Below are 21,589 nucleotides of genomic sequence, written 5' to 3'. Positions count from 1 at the left end.
CCCATTACTAGTAGGTTTAATAAAACATGAGTGATACCACTTGAATATGAAATGAAATTAACCTAGATGGATTGTTGAGACTTATACTCCCAATACCAATGGAGTTCATAATATATTAGCAATACAACTTGAATTATGAAATGTTTTGAATGAATAAATGTGATAAAAGTGTCATTTGGGATTTAGGTTCCCATCAAGAGAGAAAGGAAAGATGTTTTGAATGTGAATGGTACACGAGATTAAATGAATGTGAATTGTAATTAGTATGAATATTACGATGAATGCATAAATTACCTAGAAATATGAATTTGAAAATTATGTTTCCATTATAAACAAAATTAGAATGTTATAAAATATATAAACGAAAAATATAATGAAATGATGAAACATATAAACTCTTAATGGTACTATGTGCTTATGTATTGCCTAGACACGTGTGTCAGATTGGATAGTTTGGCATGTCAATAGGGTATTATTTTAGTAGTACTACGAAAAGCTTTATGTCTGTATTCATGGCTTTTATGCCCGATTATGTATTATCATGACTTTTTAGCCATACTGACTGCATACGTGGTTGACGTTCTGCGTCTCATGGTATGATGGCCCGAGGCACCGCGGTGTCCAGTGCCAACGACCCGTTATCCAGTTTAGTCAGTCTATCATAGGTTACCTGGGCAATGTAAATTATTAAAATTATTTAAGAACATTAGTAATTAAAAATATTAGAAAGTATTGAATAAAATGAGAAAAAAAAAAAGATTAGCAATGGAAACATAATTGAATCAAGTAGTAGTAAATGAAATTTTCAGAATTGTAGAAACTGAAAATACATTACTCCTAGAATTAATCTGTATATCTAATATTATTACTGTATAAACTCAGTACTTCCAAAGAGGAACAAATTAGCATATAAGATAGATAATACTAGAAACATCATAGTAAATTAAATTGATTCCTGAATACTTAAATTATGCTCTATTTTTTTTTCTTAATTTGTATATATTATTTTTTTGTTATATTATTGCACCACTAAGCAGCAATGCTTAGAGCGATAGATTTGTTTCCTCGCGCAGGTACTTTGACTGAGATTTTTGGAGTCCAGATTAGCAGAAGTGTCAGAAGTGTTCAAGTTGTCACCTCCTCAGCAATGCATGTAAATAGGGCTCACAAAAATTATTTTATGTATTTATAATTAGTTATCATGTTGAAATATAAATTATGAAATTGTAATTAATTTGTGTATTATGTAAATTGTAAATTATGTAATTAATGGAAATTTGAAAATTTTGATATATGAAATGAGCGTGAATGAATATGCATGGTAATGAATAAGAATCGAAATGTATGGACACTATCAGAAATGATGATGTATGAAATGATGAGATGATTATGAGAATTATTGATGAGATTTTTATTTTAAAATATTATTGAAAATGTCAAGTAGATGAATAGTGAAATACGTCAAACGTTAATAAAATAAGGGAAACTCCGTTAGTTTCTCTATCGAAAAATAATTGATATTAAAAGATAATAACTTGAAAATGATTAAAGGAATAAAGTAAGATAAGATAGGGTGCTCCGGCACCGATTATAGCACACTTTGCTTGGCTACACTGTAGTCGGGTGAGGGGTTACACACCTCCCTTACTACGTCCTGCTTCATTGCCAAGCTTTTGACCACCTCCTTGCCCAGCATAAGTTCCACGTGGTCTATTACCCCACCATTCTGGATAACCTATCAGCTGGAAATATCTTTCAGCATCATGTCCCTCTCGGTTGCAATTAGAACAAATTGAGGATTTGTCTTTATCCCCCCTGAATTTCGACTACCTGCTCGAATTGCAAAACTCATAGGATTGCCTCTTTCTTCCTTGGTTCGTGTCATAGTTCGCACTTGATCTTACTGAACAACCATAGCATAGGCACGATTCAAATTGGGCAAGGGTTCAGTGCTCAAAATATTAGAGCTCACTGTTCCGTATCCTTCTTCATCCAAGCCCATCAAAAACTGATGAACTCTCTCTTCTTCACGCTTTTTTTCCAATTCAATGGTAAGATTGCATCTGCAGCCTACATAGATACACACTAGTATCTGATCATTGTTGTTTATTTCATCCCATAATGTTTTGAGTCTTCCAAAATAGGACACGATCAGTTGACCTTCTTGCCTACAATTCGCCAGATCTGATCTTAGTTGCTGCATTCGTGGACCATTCCCAATTGAGAACCTTTGTTTAGTATCCTCCCACAGATCCTTTACATTCTCCATATGAGAGATCGTCGAGAAAAGCGTCGGTTCAATGGTGTTAAACACCCAAGAAACCAGCATAGAGTTAACCGTCCACCAATCTTCGAGTTCCAGTGAGTCATCTGCTGGTTGCTTGACAGATCCATCAATAAAACCATATTTCTTTTTGGCCTGCAATGCAGTCCGGATAGCTCGTGCCCATTCTTCGTAATTCTCGCCCTTCAACTGAACTTGGGTAATCAAGTTACCTGGGTTGTCATTCGAATTCAGTGTGTAAGTGTAACACCCTCATTTTTGTAGTTCGTACATCCTACTGTTCCGATGGCTAATGTTTGCCCCGGAAAGTCGGAATGTCTGGAACTACACTCCAGCGATAGTAAACAAGCATAAAATAATGAAATATGTAATGAGAAAAATTAAGAAAAAATAAAAGAGATAAAATGTGACTAAGTTAAACGAGCCAAACCTGTAGCGATGGGTGACCGCACCGGAAAGTTACTGCGAGGACCGTTGACTAGCCTTGGACCGAAGGGGAACTCGAAAAAATATTTTCGAGACCTAATTAAAGGTCTACTGAGGTGTAATTGACATTGGAAATGTCAAAGAAAAATTAGTAAGTCAGTACAAATAAAAACGAAAATGTAAGAAAATCGGTGGTACAATGAGTAAATCGGTGATACCGAAAAAGTCTGGATTTGACTTTAAGAGGGGCATTTTAGTCATTTGACACCTAGAGTTGACTTTTAACCTAAATGTCCATGAAAAATATGTGGTATTATATTTTGAAAATTTAATGAAAAATGAAATTCAAGATAACATGTAATTAAAAGAATTATGAGGGCATTATGGCAATTATGATAACTTTGAATTATTATAATGTTAATCATAATTAGTAGGACTTAGTGGAGGATTAGTGGACCATATAAATACCCATAAGTGGACAGCAATGACTACTTTAATATTCATTTCTTCATTTTGCACAACCATGGCCGAAAAATATTCTCTCAAAATCTCCATGGAAGGTTTCAATCAAAGCTTTCAATCCTCACCATTTTTCCACATAAAACCACAAGGTGCCTTCACAAGAACTTGTCCTTACCTCATGGGCAGCATGTATGAAGCAAAAAGAAGAAGTTTTGGTGAGGTTTAACAAGCACCAAATAAAGGTTAGTCCTTAATCTTTCCATTTTCCTTCACTAATCCTTGTGTTGAGCTTTGGGTAAGTTGAATTGCTAAGAAAAATTAAAGAAATGATTGAGTATTGGTGAACCTTAGTTTTGGCAGCCATGGAACTTCATATTGTATAGCTTGCTTGTGCATGTAAATGGTAGTTTGAGATGTTGAATTAAATGTTTAATTGTATTAAAGTTGAATTCCATGTGTGAAGTTGAATGGTAAGCTTGAAAAGTGAAAATAGAAGTTGATGTCTATGTATAATTTTTGAATAGCCTCAAAATGGAAATTTGTAATGTTCAAATTCATGAAATATTGTTGAAATATTGTACAAAAATTTGGCAGCATATATGTGTGTGAAATAGTAGTGATAGGTATGTAATTTGATGATGGAAATTTGTGTGATGATTAGAAGTATTTATGTGTATACATTATTGGGATTGAACTTTGTGAATGGTGACTGCATTTGGTGTATTTGATGTGGTTATATTTTGTCCAAGTTGACCTATAATGTAGATAATGGAATGGTTTTGGTTAGTGCCAAATGTAGAATATGGTGGGAAAATGAAGATGTAATTAGTAAACTTTTGTTTGGTTTGGTGTTTGAAAAGGATGTAAAGGGCAGTGTGCAAATGGACCTATAACCCTAAGTGTGTGGCTCCAATTGGTATGAGGCTAATTGGAGGTGAAACTAGGCACAAAATGTGCCAACTTTCATGAAGAAGCTTACCTAAATTCTGCCTAGAAGGTGACTTGAAAAATGACGAAATCCGGATCAGTGACTTGAAAGCCTGAAAATTGACCATTTGGGCAGCAGTTAGTGTTTTGACCATAACTCACTCAAAAAAGGTCCAAATGACTTGAAATTTTTACCATGAATAGTTTAGACATAGATCTACAATTCTTATGAAGACACCAAAGCCCAGAAATAGCCAGAACCAAGCCAAATAGCTTGCACAAGTTCAGGTACCAAAACTAGCCGAACCAAAAGTGACCTAAAAATGACCTGAGTCTACCATTTTAGTGCATTCTGTCCAGCATTGGTAAATTGACCATATCTTGGTCTCCACAACTCAGAATGAACTGAAATTTTCCCTCGAATGTAATAAGACATAGACCTACAAGTTTTTAGTTCAGACCAAAACTCGAAAATCGAGGAAACTAGGTCGTCCGGCTAGGTCAAAATAGTACACCGAAATCCGGTAAATTGCAATAAAATGCAATACACTTGAAAAATGAATTTGGTAACATATACCAACACTAAAGGGCTATAAAATGTGACATATTAGTAGCATTGGAATTGACTCACTTAGAGTTCATTAAAGGTCAACATTATAAGTTGACTAATGAAATGAATTGAAGGGAATAGTACCAAGAAAATTTAGATATTGGATTTTATGGTTGGAAACAAATTCATTAAATACTGAAACACTTTAAATTGTGTGTTTCAGTTGATAAGGATATTGAGAAGCATAAAGAACATTGAGTCAAGGCCTAGGAGCAACTCAAATCAGGTTTGTGCACAACTAGTTTTTAACTGATTTTGTTCTGAATATTTCATATGATTAAATGACATATTTTTCTTATGTATTATGTTTAACAAGTATTGGATTTAATTCAATGATTATTGAAATTGTTATAGTATGTATGAATTTAGTTTTGTGAAATGGTATTTTCACAAGGATTAAGCATTGTTGTGGATTGAATAAATTATGTTTTGAAAAATTGTGATAAAACATGTTTTGAATTGTGATGGGCAATTTGCATGGAAAAATGCAAATTTATGATTTGAATTGTGATGAGCATAAAAATTATTGGATATTGAAATTGACTTTGAATCGAATTGTATTGTGATTTATGCTCACTAAAAGGATTGTGATATTGTTTTATATCTCACTATAGATGTTTGACTAGGTTATTACCTATCTCTCTCATTTGTTGAGAAGACAATGGAGTTAGTTGTGTTTTGATTACCATGGTACGTGCACAGGCTTAGATTCTCCTCTTATTAAAAGGTAAATCTAAGTTTTATGTTATGGCCCTTTCAGAAGATTCATTATTGTGATGTGTACTGTGCACGATGATTCGACCTTCCCTACTATAGGGAGTTAGAATCCGATTCAACCTCCCCGACCATAGAGAGTTAGAATCACCCCAAAGATGGCCCTTTCAGATTAGTCTTGCATAGTTAGTAAGATAAAGAATGGCTTTTGAGATAAAGAATGGCTTTTGAGATAAAGAATGGTTTTTAAATAGTAAAGAATTGTGATTCCAATTATGATTTATGTATAATTGATTTTGTTGGAATTACCTTAAATGGTTAGTTATGATTTGATAAATTGAATTTTATACAAATGATTTATATTATTGACAATGAATATTTTGAGTTTTGGAATTTGATGAGTATCCAGATTTCCAAATTAATTGCTTTAATTTTTGTTAAGGTATATTGTACTATGTTTTAAATTATAGTTGTGCACCACTGAGTTCACTACTCAGCGATAGTTTTGTATGCTGTCACAGGTGAAAAGAGCATAGAGCAATTGAGTAAGCTTCTTTGAAGAGACATTCATATCAGCTCCAGGTATACCCATGTACGCAGGTTTTGATGTATATATGTAATAATATGTATGTAAATTATTTGAGCAGTTGTATAAAAACTCTTGTAAAATATTTTGATATGTAATTAAATGTAAATTATTATGATATAAATGTTGAGTCTTGTAATCAATGAAATGTTCTATATGATGAGATTTGTTTGAAAATGAATTGATTTGATTATTGAGATTTGAATTGTGAGTTGAAATGAAGTTATTGGAGTTGTATTTTAGAAAACATATTGGGAGTGTTTTCCTTTTCAGGTATGAAGAACTTTTTTCTCAAAACACAGCCAGCACCTTGTCGAAATTTTGAAAAATTTTTATAACACTAGATTTTAATTGATGATTTAAATTTCACGAAAATTGTTTTAAAATCCCTTGTAGTATATCTAATGAGTTATCGGTAGGCGAAGTACGGTAATTCATTAGGTGTACTATGGGATCATGTTACATCTAAGGGTGTGCAAACGGTCGGTTCGGTTCCGAACCGAACCGAACCAATAAAACCGAAAACCGAAAATCAAAAATTTTAAAAACCGAACCGAACCGATTGATAGGAGAAAACCGAACCGAATCGAACCGATAAATTTCGGTTCGGTTCGGTTTTAAATCGATCAAACCGAAATTTATAAAATTTCATATTTTTAACATTAAATCTAAATAATAAAAACAAAAAAACAAAAAAAATTAGAAATCAAAACTCAAAAATCTTTAGGTTCGGTTCGGTTTCCTTTGATTTCAGTTCGGTTCGATTCGGTTCGATTCAATTTGATTCGATTTTTTTGATTTCCTATATATATTAATAATTTTGGTTCGGTTCGATTTTTTTGATTTTTTTATGAAAATAACCGAACCGATTTAACCAAAATTATCAAAATTATAAACCGAACCGATTAAATTTTAAAACCGAACCGATTGAACCGAATTAATCGGTTCGGTTCGGTTTTTCGGTTTAAACCGAAAACTGCACACCCCTAGTTACATCTTATGGGGGAGTAAGGTGTGACAGTAAGAACTAGAAGTTTTCTTCCCTGATCCAGAACTCTCATTTTTCTTTTCATTAGCCATGGCTCTGATACCATGTAAAAGAACTAAGAAATTTTGGAATAAGAATTCTGATGTTTATTGCCCCAGAAATCAAAGATATATATAAGAAATTAAAGCTAACAAATAGATTCCTAATCAAGCTAAACTACCAAAATTGTATCAGAATCATATAACAAAAGGTAAGAACACATATGCACACAAAAATTCCTAAACAAATGCCCTAAATAAATGCAAAATAAGTGGCAGCTAACAGCTGCCTTTCTAATAACAGTTACAATAGAATCTGTAACTTTCTAGCTCCAGCTCAGCCCATGTGCCTAACTACTAACAAAAACTCCTGCCACATAATTTTAAATACATTCCTTCAACCCCCCCTCAAGATGGAGATGGATTCGGAGAAGCCAATCTCATCTTGGACAAAAACTTGTGGAAACAAGGAGTGGTGACAGGCTTAGTGAAAATATTTGCAACTTGTTCTCTTACCGGAACATGAGTTGTAGCAATGAACTTCGCCAGCACTTGTTGTCGAACAATGTGACAGTCAATGTCCAGGTGTTTGGTACATTCATGAAATACCGGATTTTCTGAGATGTAAACTGCTGCCTTATTGTCACAAAAGAGGGGAATTGGTAGATTTGGCTAGATTTGCAAGTCCCGTAAGAGATAGGAGATCCACTGTAGTTCACAAACTATTGTGGCCATGCTCCGATATTCAGCTTCAGCAGAGGATCGGCTAACGGTGGATTATTTTTTTGACTTCCATGAAATGAGAGTTAGCGCAAGAAAAATACAATAGCCTGTCAAAGATTTTCGCGTCAGTGGTCAAGTAGCCTAATCAGCGTCACAGTATGATTATAGCTCTAAATTGACATTGGAAGGAAAAATAATCCTTTTTGCAGGGGATCCTTTTAGATATCGAAGAAGAGCTTATAGGGCATCCCAGTGTGCTTTTCGTGGTTGTTGCAGAAATTGACTTAAGGTCTGAACTACATAAGAAATGTCTAGACTTGTGAGATTCAAGTAAAAGAGACGCCCAACAATTCGTCTATATGCCTCAGGTTCCAAAAACAAATCTGTAGTGTGATCATCAAGTTTGAAAGTTTTGCTCATCGAAAATTCCTTTGGTTTACAGTCAAGCATATTTGCATCTGAGAGAATGTCCAAGATATATTTGCGCTGGCTAAGAAATAATCCTGAAGGGGATCTTGCAATTTCTACACCCAAAAAATACTTAGCATAGCCAAGATCTTTAATGGTGAAGGAGCTATGTAGAAATGCTTTAACAACCAATATATCAGATTCATCAAAGCCTGTGACCAACACATCATCTACATACACAAGCAAAGCAGTAAAATGATCACCCAATCCTTTAATGAACAAACAATTATCATGAACTGATTGGGTAAACCCGAAAGACAGCAACTTCAATGTAAGTTCCTTGTTCCATTGGCGTCTGGCTTGTTTAAGGCCATAAAGTGACTTTTTCAATTTACACACCTGACCAATCTTAGGTACTGGATAACCATCAAGAGGTTTCATGTATATCTCTTCATCAATGACCCATGTAGATAAGTGTTATTAATGTCTAATTGATGTATTACCCACTTGCGAGCTGATGCTAGTGCTAGTAAAATACGGATTGTCACAGTCTTTGCTACTGGAGAAAAGCTAGCTGTATAATCGAGTCTTGGTAATTTTTTATAACCCTTGGTGACAAGCTGGGCTTAGTAATGCTCTACCAATCCATCTGGCTTATACTTCACTTTATAAATTCACTTGGAATCAATGGCCTTTTTATGAGATGGTAAATCAATAATTTCCCATGTACCATTGTCTTCTAATGCCAGTAATTCTTTCCTCATTGCCTCAACCCATTGTGGATTGCTTTTGGCTTGACTATAGTTAGTTGGTTCATGGATCATAGACACATTTGCAAAAAATTTAAGATAAGAAAAACTGAAAATGGGTTAAGATAGAAAAAAGTTACCTGGTGGAGAAATAGGAACCAATGAACTGTCTTCACATGATTGATTAGGAGAATGAAGGGGGCTATATGAGTGAATAGATGCAACAAAATCTCGAAGCCAAAGTGGTTGGGATCTGACTCGTGTACTTTGCCGTAAAGGTTGTGTAGCATGCTGTTGGATAGGTGAGGCAACAGGGGTAGAGGATAAATGTGAATCAGAGTTGTTTATGGATAAAGATGTATTTGGCATGGATTGTGGGAGAGATGGTATGGTGCTGTTGGGAGTTGTGTTTAAGGAGTATGTATTTGGTGTTGGATGGGGTTCTGAAATAATATGTGGTATGACTGGGATTTGTGGATCATCGAGGGAGGAATGAGGCGATGAAGAGATAGCAAAAAGAAAGATGTGTTCCTTGAAAAGAACATCTCGAGAAGTGCATAAAGAGTTTGTGTCAAGATTGTACAATTTGAATGCCTTTTGTCCAGGTAGATAGCCTAAAAACATGCACCTATAGGCTCTGGGAGCAAATTTTGATTTGTGAGGAGATACATTTGTGGCATAACATAGTGAACCGAAAGTCTTGAGGCATGAATAGTCTGGTGGTTTTTTATTTAGTATCTCATAAGGTGTTTTCCAATGTAGAACTTTAGTTGGAAGCCTATTGATTATGAAGGTGGCTGTCAACAAGGATTCACCCCAAAACTTCTAAGGTAGGCCATGTTGAAACATTAAGGAACGTGCAACTTGGAGCAAGTGTTTATGCTTCCTTTCCACAATCCTATTTTGCTGAGGAGAGCATGGAGATGAGCGTTGATGGATAATTCCCTTTGATTGGAATAATTTTGCACAACTTGAATTAATGAACTCATTGCCATTGTCGCTTCGGATGATTTTTACCATGACCTGATATTGATTCTATACAGTATTGATGAATGTGGAAAGAATTTGTGATGTTTGAGTTTTGTCATGAATCAAGTATGTCCAAGTTGCACGGATGTGATCATCAACTAAAGTCAACATGTATTTGGCATTTGTAATAGATGATGTTTGATAGGGACCCCACAAGTCAATATGAATTAGCTGGAAAGGAAATGCAGCACAAGAGTTACTGACTGGGAAGGGCAGCCGCTGTTGTTTTGATAAATGGCATACATCACAGTCAACAAGTGGTGTATAAGATGAAATTTGTGGAATATGTGTGATTGCAGAAGCAGATGCATGTCCTAGCCTGTAGTGCCACAGGTTGTTGCAAACAGGGGAACTTTTATTTATGGTAGTACATATATTGCTTGTAGCTTTACAACTTTTAGCAGCACAATAAACTAGTGCAGCAGGTGGGATGGGATTCTTTGGCTCAAGAAATGATGATTTATTCAGTCGATATAGGCCACCCCTCATCTTCCCAATAGCAATCAATGCCCTAGTCCATTGGTCCTATAAAAGACATTCATTAGGGAAGAAAGTTACAATTATGTGAGGGGTAGTTGTGAGTTGACTGACAGATAGTAAATTGTACCGAAACTTGGGTAAGTATAGTACTTTCATCAATTTTACTTTAGCGTGTAAGATAACAGTACCTACTTTGTCCACTATTTGTTTGGATCCATCTGGTAAGTATACATGTGTATTAGGGTTAAAGGGTTGGTATGAATCAAAATAAGTGGGGTTAGATATCATGTGTGTGGATGCACCAATGTCTATAATCCATTCACCTATCCAACTAGAATCATCACCAAGAAAACAATTCACATCTGCCATACCTGTAAATCCAGCAAGACCAGAAAAGTTGTGACTATTATCCTCCATAGTCATTTTACCCTTAAGGTATTTCATCACTTCTTGCTTCACTGCATTGGAGATTTCTTTGTTCCACTCATCAGTTTTCTTCAACGTACTAGACTCAGCCTCATCCAGTGGAGTATCTTGCAACACCATATTTTCTTGGCCTATGAAATTTCTTTTGCTTGAACTCTTGAAAACATTCTGGATAGCCGTGTAACTTAAAGCAAGCATCCCTTACATGCCCTGACTTGTTACAGTGTGTACAATAACGATCCTCCTTCTTCTCCCCTTTCTTTGAAGACTGAGATTTGTTTCTTCCTGCATCCCTCTTTAAATAATTGTTTTTAACCATCATTGCCACATTTTCATTAGCATTGACAGCAGCCTATACATCCTTCTTCTTCTCTACACGCAAAGCCATGGAATATGCTTTGCTAGCACTTGGCAGTGGATCTATGAGTAACATCTGATTGCGGACATGATCATAATGGTCTCCTAGTCCCATCAAAAATTGAATTAATTTTTCATCTTCATCAAAGTCTGCTATTGCTTTTGATGCACCGCAAGTGCAGTTGCCGCAAGTGCACACAAGAAATGGCCTCAAGCATTGTACCTCATCCCATAACTTCTTCAACTTGGTGAAATACACCATTAGGGGCATGTTTCCTTGAGTGAATAAACTGATCTCACGTTTAATGTTGTATAACAAAGGTCCATTACTCTCCCAAAACGTTGCTCCAATTCATTCCACAAATCTTTAGATTTGTTTGTGTATAATTTGCTTCAACTAATTCTTTTGAAATAGCATTTAGTATCCAAGAAATTAACATACAATCTACACGTCTCCATTTTTTAAACATAGGAGAATTCTTGCTTGGTTTTTTAATTTCACCAGTAACAAATCCTATCTTATCTTTTGCACACAAAGCGATCTTCATAGCTCTACTCCAAGGCAAATAATTTGTACCATTCAGAGGAGCAATTACCAAGATTAAACCTGGATTATCTGAATTTTGCAAGTGCAGCACATTCTCCATTGATTTCTCCAACGACGACTCACTTGAACTTTCGGACTCCATGATTACAGAAAATATTGGCTTCAAGATGGGTAATCAAGTAGATCTGTATTTCCTGATCATTTAGATCAAGATTCTTAGAGAAAAAAAAAACGGTTATAGAAGAGAGGAGTTATTCACACAGAAAAAATTGCTCTAATACCATGCTGAAATGTAGATAACAGAACGGGATTAAGAGATGGATGAGAAATGCCAGTTGTATCTTTTCCTCTGGCTTTATCAATTTATATATACAATGAAATGTTCAATCTGAAGGCTAAAATAGTTACAACAGAATCCGTAACTTTCTAGCTCCAGCTCAGCCCATGTGCCTAACTACTAACAAAAACTCCCGCTGCATAATTTTAAATACATTCCTTCAGATTAACAGCTCCATCAAAATTTACCTTCACCCTCTAGTGCGGAGGAGATGACCATGTTGAAGGAGGCTGATGGATTTCCGTTTAAGGCAATGAGACAGAACAAGTGTAGAAATAAAATCCCCATACTCTACGGATCACATGGCGAAGATTCATCATTTCATTTCTGAAAACAAGATTGTTTCAACTCTTCCCCCCACAAAAGGAAGGCCATCAGCACCAGTTGACTTTGATCATGACTATCTTCCTCCACAAAACTAGCCAATTGAGTCCACTAGTCAGCCATTGAAGAGCCTTGGAGGAGAGAGGATCGAAGCATAACAGGGGAAAGGAACCAAAAATGAACAGCTCGGGGACATTTGAAAAATATATGTTCATGTGTCTCTCTATCACCGCAAAAGTGAGAGTCTCCAAAGAATTGAGACATTCTCCTATTGATTTGCTCATTTGTTGGCAGCTTATCCTTCAACAATCTCCACATAAAAACCGCAATCTTTGGTGGAAGCTTTAATTTCCATAACCCATGCCATCGCTGGCCATAGAAGTGATCGGGCGAAGGTCCCGGACCTGCCATAGAGGAAGCCTGCTGATTTTGTCTTTTCTCACATGCAACAAAATGACCCCATTTTACAGTGCATTCTCCTGAGTTTTGGAAGTGCCAAACCAAAGAATCATCACCCCCAAATATGTTAATGGGTATGGAGAGGATATTATTGACTTCCTCTTCTTCAAAAACAGACTTATGATTTGCCAAATTCCAGGAAGTCATTTGATCATCTATAAGTTGTGAAACCCAAGCAACAGAAGGATCTGCATTACACTTGATCTTTGGTTCATTTGGAAACCAGAGGATCGAGTTTACACGTAAGCTTATACAAATTAGAATTATGGTGCGATTAATTAGACTGTTTTCTACTTTATAAAGATTTTGTTTTCTTGAATGGTTGTCACTAATGGAATTCGTTCGTTAGTCATGCTTACCCCCTAATCGATTGTTGAATTCGTTTCATTTATCTATTTTTAACTTCAATTTTTCACGGAAAATAATTAAATTTTATTCTGGCCTACAAGAAAGTAACATTCTTTCCTCTTTTGGGCTAGATATTAGAGAATTATCATGAAACTGTTCTTGACCAAGTTCTGAGCAGCACTTTATGATTATGGCTGTGATTGGGAATCGTGCACTTGATCCAATTTTGTATTTTATAATAATGTTAATCTTATATTCGCCTGCTCAAATCGGTGGGTTAGAAAACATTAAATCTGTTCATTACGTAGTCAAAAGTCATGAAATCAATGTTGGTTGATGAGTTTTGTTTCATTAGGAGCAACCTTTTAGCTGCACACATTGATTTTAGTATTGAGAATTTCGTTTCTAAGGTGGCATTTTTGGTTTCAATCTATTAAATTATATTTCTTTTCACTCATTTGGCAGGCACAATGATTAAATCACTCAAGGCAAAGATAAAGCAAAAGGAAATTGCTGAGAACGCAAATGGGAAGATTCCAGTCAAGAAGCAAAAGTGCTGGGGGAACTATTTCTTCATAAAGGTTTATTTGCTTTTGCATTTTCAGAATCACCCTCGCTAGCAGATTGCATATCTTTTCTATATTATAGGTCAATTTTACTAAGTAGTGTGAATTAATTAGTTATTGCTTTAACTGTAATGGCCCAACATTATATTTGAAGTGACTTCTGTTTGTTCAGCGAGAGCCTGCTTGATTTGCTTGCTTGAATGGAAATACTGAGATGGATGGGGTTGTTTATAGACATCTTTATCTTTCTTTGTAGCTTCTTTTTTCCCCTTGACTGCCAAAGTTTCTGCTTTCATTCACCAGAATTTGCTGGTGTCTTTTCTTTTTGACTTTTCTTCCCATGGACTTTTTGCTGGGTTTGATTTCATAACCTTGATGTTTCAAAGTGAAGAAAATTTATAAGTTTTTAGTTCATTTAAGATAATAGCATAATTAAAATTTTTTTTTTGTTGAAAAAGTTTTCTTTGTCTAAGCCTTGAAGGAGGCAACCCGCCTTCTTTTACATGGATGTATGTAAATGTGCTTGCGGAGGTGCGCAGCTAGCGGGCAAGCAACTTCCAAAACTGGGAATGCTTGAATAAATGGAGTAGGGTTATCATTTGCAACTTGCAAGTTTCATGTGTCCATTCTTACTGACACAGTGTCACCTCTGTAAGCACCTGGATTAACAAACTTCTGCACAAATTGCCTGATTTCTTTGTTGAGACTTAGTAATATGTTTTTATAGGCAACAACTAAATTCAGATTTCAATATTTCACTGGACATGTACTTGCGGACATGGTTATATGGCAAGTTTGTTTTCTGTTTTCAAGTGTCACCTGTCATGATGTAAGTGTGGAATGAGGACTGGAAGCCTGTCCTGAATATAATCACCATCCTTTATGGATTGTTTCATTTGCAAAAGCAGCAAATGAAGATTACTGGTTTTAAATTTGCTTCTCTTATGCATGCGTACGCCGATGCTTTTTGGGTTTAATAGTTGTTATTAGGGGTGTGCATTATTCGGTTATAATCGAATAATCGAATCGAACTAATAAAATTCGGTTATTTTAGAAAGAGTAAATTCGGTTCGATTCAGTTTTTAATTAATAATAATAAAAATTTTTAGTATTCAGCTATCGGTTCAGTTACCTTTAATTTAGTAACAGAACTAATCGAAATAATTGAATTTCAATTAATTATTATATTAATTATAATTTTATTAATATTATATTATTTATAATTATTATTTTTATGATTTTATAATAATATTTAACTTATAATTATTATCTTATTAATATTAAATCATGTTTATTATTTTTTATAAATAAAAAAGAATATAAATATATTTTTATTAATATTTTATTAAATAATTAATAATATATATATATATATTTTTTTTTTTGGTTAATGTAGACCCTTATTTTGTGATTTATTATGAGTATGTGTATTGAGGCCGTGGGGAATCCAATGATGAAAAAATTATATGACTGTAAGATGTAATTTGAGGTATAGAGCTAAATTATTAATTCTGTGGCATGATATTGAAAAAAGAATAATAATATTTTTTTGGAAAATTAATTTAATTAAATTTAAATAAAATTTTATTTTATTTAAATTTAATATTGATAATTCTTAAATTGACCTAATTAAGTTTAATTGAACCCTATATGTCTAAGAAAGCCTAATTAGAAATTTTAAATAGAATCAATTTAATTTATTTTCTGAAAATTAAAATAAGAAAATATCTTTTTCTCTCTCCCTCTCCCATACAAACTCTCTCTCCCACTTGGTCTCCCTCTCCCATACAAACTCTCTCTCCCACTTGGTCTCACTCTCTTCCTCACTCTTTATTAGTGCTCCCTCTTTCCCTCTCTTCCTATTGTGTCACACCTTACCCCCTCTGTAAGGCATAACATGATCCCATTGTATACCTAATGAATTACCTCAGTTCACCTATCGATAACCCATTAAATACGCTACAAGGTATTTTAAAACAATTTTTTCACTTTTTGAAGGTGGTGAGTATTTCTACCAGGTTTTAAAAACGTTTAATTGGAGTTTAAAAGTTAGGTAAAACTTTTGATCTTTTTTCCGCAAATTTTATAAAAATTTTGACAGAGTGCCAGCTATAATTGAGAAAACAAAAAATTTTGACATGTAGAAAATACTTTCAAATATTTCACTTCATCAAAATCAATCACCAATACAACTCAATTCAGCACAAATTTACTCCATCTCCACAATTCAATGCAAATTTCCACAATTCATAATTCTCAACTTAAATATTTTTAAAAATAATATTGAATAATTTCATTTACATTCTATTAAAGAAAAATTGATTTACATTCATCAGTCTAAATTTACATTAGAAAATTCAAAATAATATTATTACAAGTTCTATACAACTGCTCAAGACCAATTTACAACATGTACATACAGTCATATACATCAAAATAAATATGTACAATAAGGGTATAATGTTATACCCGATAAAATCTCAAAGGCAGTGCTGTAGTCCTTAGCAGCTCACTCGGCTACTCTACTAGTCTCTCTACCTGTAACAGCAATAAAAAGTCATCGCTGAATACAATGACTCAGTAGTGCACAATATACTAAAAATACTAATTTATGCATAAATTAAATCACACTTATCCAAATATGGTACTGAAAATGGTACAAAGATACAAAACACAATTTAAAATTTTAGTCAAATAATTTTTTTTTCACTTTAGAAGTCACAAAACAAATTTTATAAAAATACACAGTTATATCATTCCATTAATATATTATTCATCTCAATAGTCAGAGGCTTATGAAGAATACCAAGGCTAGCTAGCTCAAATCTATGGATACCAATTCAAATTTCTTCCTCTACTGGCATACACCTCAACACTTTTGCTAGAGAGGGAATAAAAATTAATTCTTCCCACGAGTCAAGCTAGTGAGGTATTCAGATATTTGGCCATGACATTGTGGTTTCAAACTATTTTAACAATTTTCTTAATATTCAAATGCCAACAATTCACATATAGTTTATTTTCTCAACATTTTGGGTCAATAATACATTTTTCTTTTCAATTCAATTTTTCAGTACAAATAAAATCACAATTTAATGTTCACAATTCATTCAAAAAAATTTGCAAAAAAAAATTCACAAAAAGTTTCTATGTTGTGCACAAACCTCGTGCGAGTCACCTCTAGGCCTTGACTCGATATTTTCTTTCCTTTTTCCGTATTCTTCTCAACTGAAACACACAATTTGCAGTATTTCAGTATCAAAACTTATAATAAATTCAATAAATAAATTCATGTCTACTTAATTCTAATCTTAATATGCTTAAAATCATGTTCTTAAAAATTTACATTTCGAGATTACTATTCATGATACTATTCAAGTCAAAATATTGACTTTCTCATGCTTAATAGGTATGTGAATTCCAATTACACCCACATACCATATTTTGGGTGCCTAATTTGTTGGTTTTGGTTGCCCCTTCAATTTTTAGGTCTCCTAATGACATTTTCAAATTTTTAGTTTTTGTGCCTTGTTTTGCACTGTTCCATTGGTCTGGTTACTGTGAGAATTTGGCTAAGTGTCCTTCATCAAAGTTGTTCCTTATTGTCTTACTTTTAATTACCTTTTTGAATCACTCCATTTGGAGTTTTGTAGGCCAAGATATGGCCATTTGAATAAGGTTGGTCGGATTAGTGTTACCCAGAATTTCTGGGCACTTTATTGGTTCTGGCAGTTTTGGACAACTAATTTTGGGTGACAAAATGACTTGGTTATGGGCAGAAATTGGGTTAGTATTCCTCATAAAAGTTATAGTTCTATGTCATACCTTTCCAATGCCACAAAAATCAGGTCATTTGGACCTGTTTACACCAAGTTATGGCCAAATGAACATACTGTTCACTGTTCATTTGGTCATTTCTGTACAGTGACAATGCACATTACCCAGATTTGATCTAATTTTTCACCACTTTGTGTTCAGTTTTAGGGTTGGGTTTCTACATGAAAATTGTAGTTTTGGGTCTTAGTTTTCATCTCCAATTGACCTCACACCAATTGGAGTTGAAGGAGCGGAAGTATGAAAAACACAAGTTTATATCATTGAATTCAAAAATTTTCACCTAGGGTCACATGTATCATGCAAGATTTATTTTTATCTATTTGATTTCAATGATAAACAACATATTAAAACTCTTTTAATATGTTTTTGGATCTGTATTTGCCATTTAAGATTTTAGAATTAATCAGATTAATTTTAGAACCCTAGATTAGATCAAGAACAAGTGCACTAACCTCTTGATGCACTGCAGTGTGTTTGGCACCTTTGGGATGTGTCTTTAGGATACCAGATGTTGTCCCTCTAGCTTGTTCACACCAAGATCATCTATGGCAGCCCTTGAACAGCTTCTAAAGCTTTTTCTATTAATTAGAAAATCAAGTTTTGCCTTTTAAGAGATTAAAGATGTAAATAGGACACTAGAAAATAATTTCTAGTATTTTTAATTCAAGAGATTGTTTGCTAATCTCTTGGAATTGATAAGAGATGAAGAAGAAAAGAGAATGGCAGCCTCAAGGGTGGCGGCACAAAGGGAGGCAGTAGTTGGTTTTGTTTTGTTCTTTCATTCTTACACTTATATAACTAGGTCACCACTTAAAACCCTTGCCACATGTCACCTTCTGATTGGCTCTAAGTTTAATTGACCCAATCACATTGTGCCAAGTGTCAAACCTATATTTAATCTTAATTTTAATCATCTTCCATGATTAAAAGACATTTGGTAAGCTTATGTGTAGTGCCATGTGTCACCATCTCATTATGCCACATGTCACCCTGTGAAATGACCAAAATGCCCCTGTGTCTTAATTTTGAGTTCTCAACCCAAAATAATTATTTCTCTTCTTCTAATCAATTTATATCAAATATAAATAAATAAATTAATCTTTATTAATTAATTTCTCATTAATTAAATTTATATTTAAACACTTTAAATATAAATTTAACTTATACTATACATCCAATAATCTAGATTTGGTTTCAAGTCATGCTAGGGACTTTGCAATCTAATTGCAAACCAAACCTATTTAATTAATCAATTAAACTCTTTAATTAATTAATTAATTAAATCATATTTAATTTAGTGATTACTTGTGTATGTGTGTGACTTACTAGGCTCTTCACTAATTGGCAATGAAATATGATATCAACTCTTAATATCATCAGAACTCTTTCTCACCATAAATGATTTCTCTAAATTATTTTATGCACCTCACAGACCATGGTTAACACCTAGCATAGCATGCCATGGCCACCCAATCAGTAATAAGGTTTACCTTAAATGAACCTATAATCATATGTTACCATGCACTATTAATAAAAATATATACAAGATACATACTAAATGATATGCTCTAGGGCATACTACTAACAGGAGCAATTAATTTTTAGTTATGGCCATTTGAGTTGACCAAGGTCCAACTGCCAGAATTGGCTATTTCATCTGCACAATTTCAATTCCATTTCATGCATTCCCATGCACTCCCAAACATACCAATTGGTCACTTAAAATCTCAATTAGGTATAATTAAATCAAATTACCAATTTCCCCAAAAGTTCTAAAGCTCAAGAACCCTAATTTATCATTTTACTTAATTCATGAAATCAAAGTATATAATCTTCAACCACACATTCAATCCAACTTACCTATATATTCAATTGCATCAAAAACCATCAAACCCTAATCAATTCCAGGCTGGCCGAATTCTCCATGGTTTCTTATCATCTCATTTTGTTTCAATTTTTTACCAATTCTAAATTAAATTAAATGTTCAAGTGTGAATCTAAAGAGAGAAATGAAAGAATTTCACTAACCTTTTGGGTAGCTTTTCTCTCTTCACTTTTCCCACTTTTTCTTGAATTTTTCCTTCACCAATCTTCTTGCCAAGGCTTGATTATCAGTTTTTATTAAGGAATTTAGGGGATTTATGGTTTAATTTGGGGTTTATGAAAGTTTAGAAGGAGCTTCAATGGAGGAATTTAGAGTGAAGAAAGAAAAAGAATGGAAAGAAAGTGACGACAATGAGGAGAGGAAGAGAGAAAATGAGTTTTTAAAAAGTCACTTTCGGCTGCTGAAGTGCTCAGTTTCGGCTGCCGAAATCCTCTCTAGACAAAATAGCTTTTAACGCTTAAAAATTGCAATTCAAGAATGCATTTCCACAGCCGAACTTCCCACTTTCGGCTGCCTAAATGCTCTCTAGACAACAAAGTGTCAAAAGGGCACTTAAGCTTTGGAATTACGTAACTTTTTTACCAGAACTAGGATTTTTGATCTATTTGAACCGTTAGAAAGCTAATTTGATAAATTTTTCAATGAAGACACTTCCAAAAATAAATTTACATTTCTCAAATGTGAAAATTTCATTTTAGTCCCCCCTGGTCAAGGAAAAGTTATAAGTAAAGGTACTATTCAGAGCCCGAAAGTTCGGGTGTTACAATTCTATCCCCCTTAAAAGAAATTTTGTCTCAAAATTTTACCTGGTATCAGTCTCTGAACAGCTGTGGGTGCTGTCTTCTCATGTCCTCTTCACGCTTCCAAGTAGCTTCCTAGCCTAAATGATGGTTCCACAGCACTTTAACCAATGGTATTTGCTTGTTCCGTAGCTGCTTCACCTCATATGCCAGAATTTCAATAGGTTCTTCCTCGTATGTGAGGTCTGGATTCACCTCAATTTCTTTCATTGGTAACACATAAGATGGGTCTGATCTATAACTCCTCAACATAGACACATGAAAGACGTTATGTATCTTCTCTAACTCTGGGAGGTAGTGCCAAACGATATGCCAAAGGACCCACTCTTTCCAGAACCTCATATGGCCCGATGAAACGAGGACTCAGTTTTCCCTTTCTGCCAAATCTCATAATTTTCTTTCAAGGGGAAACCTTGAGGAATACTTTTTCACCCACTGTATATTCAATATCTCTCCTCTTCATATCGATGTAGGACTTCTGACGGTCTGATACAGCCTTGAGTTGATCTCTAATCAGTTTGATTTTCTCCTCTGTTTGCTGAACAATTTCTGGCCCAATCATTTTCCTTTCACCTACTTCATCCCAACACAAAGGATTTCTGCACTTTATGCCATATAAAGCTTCATATGGAGGCATCCCAATGTTTAATTGGTAGCTATTGTTGTAAGCAAACTCAATCAGAGGTAAGTGCATATCCCAACTACCTTCAAACTCAATTACACAAGCCCGTAGCATATCCTCCAATATCTGCATTACCCTCTCAGACTGACCATCTGTCTATGGGTGGAATGTCGTGCTAAAGTTCAATCTAATTCATAGGGCTCTCTAAAGACTATCCTAGAATCTAGAAGTGAACCTAGGGTCTCTCTCTGACACAATCGATACTGGCACTCCATGCAGTCTCACTATCTCATCAATGTATAATTTGGCCAATCTCTCTAAGCTATAGTCCACCCGAACTAGTAGAAAATGAACAGACTTAGTTAATCTGTCAATTATGACTCATACTGCATCATGGCTCTTCTGTGTCATCGAAAGTCCTATCACAAAATCCATAGTTATTCTTTCCTATTTCCATTATGGTACTGGTAGTGGATATAGTAAACCAGTTGGAACTTGATGTTCTGCCTTCACTTGCTAATAAGTTAGGCATTTGGAGACAAAATCAGCTACATCCTTTTTCATAACCATCCACCAGTAATGGTCTTTCAGGCCTCTGTGCATCTTAGTGCCACCAGGGTGCATAGCAAAAGGAGGCTCATGTGCTTCCTTCATAAT

General features: G+C 34.4%; 1 protein-coding gene across 1 annotated transcript; it reads right to left on the bottom strand.

The window, feature by feature from the left end:
• Positions 1 to 11,202: 11,202 nt before the first annotated feature.
• On the bottom strand, positions 11,203 to 11,896 carry LOC131171467 (uncharacterized). The gene is made up of 2 exons (XM_058131608.1): positions 11,650 to 11,896; positions 11,203 to 11,552 (listed from the first exon to the last, which is right to left on the bottom strand). The coding sequence occupies exons 1-2, from the start codon at positions 11,894 to 11,896 to the stop codon at positions 11,203 to 11,205; spliced, it is 597 nt and encodes a 198-aa protein (XP_057987591.1).
• Between the last annotated feature and the right edge of the window lie 9,693 nt (positions 11,897 to 21,589).

The sequence above is a fragment of the Hevea brasiliensis genome, chromosome 12, assembly GCF_030052815.1.
Source record: "Hevea brasiliensis isolate MT/VB/25A 57/8 chromosome 12, ASM3005281v1, whole genome shotgun sequence".
NCBI lineage: Eukaryota > Viridiplantae > Streptophyta > Magnoliopsida > Malpighiales > Euphorbiaceae > Hevea > Hevea brasiliensis.
This window is presented reverse-complemented; position numbering and strand designations above follow the sequence as displayed.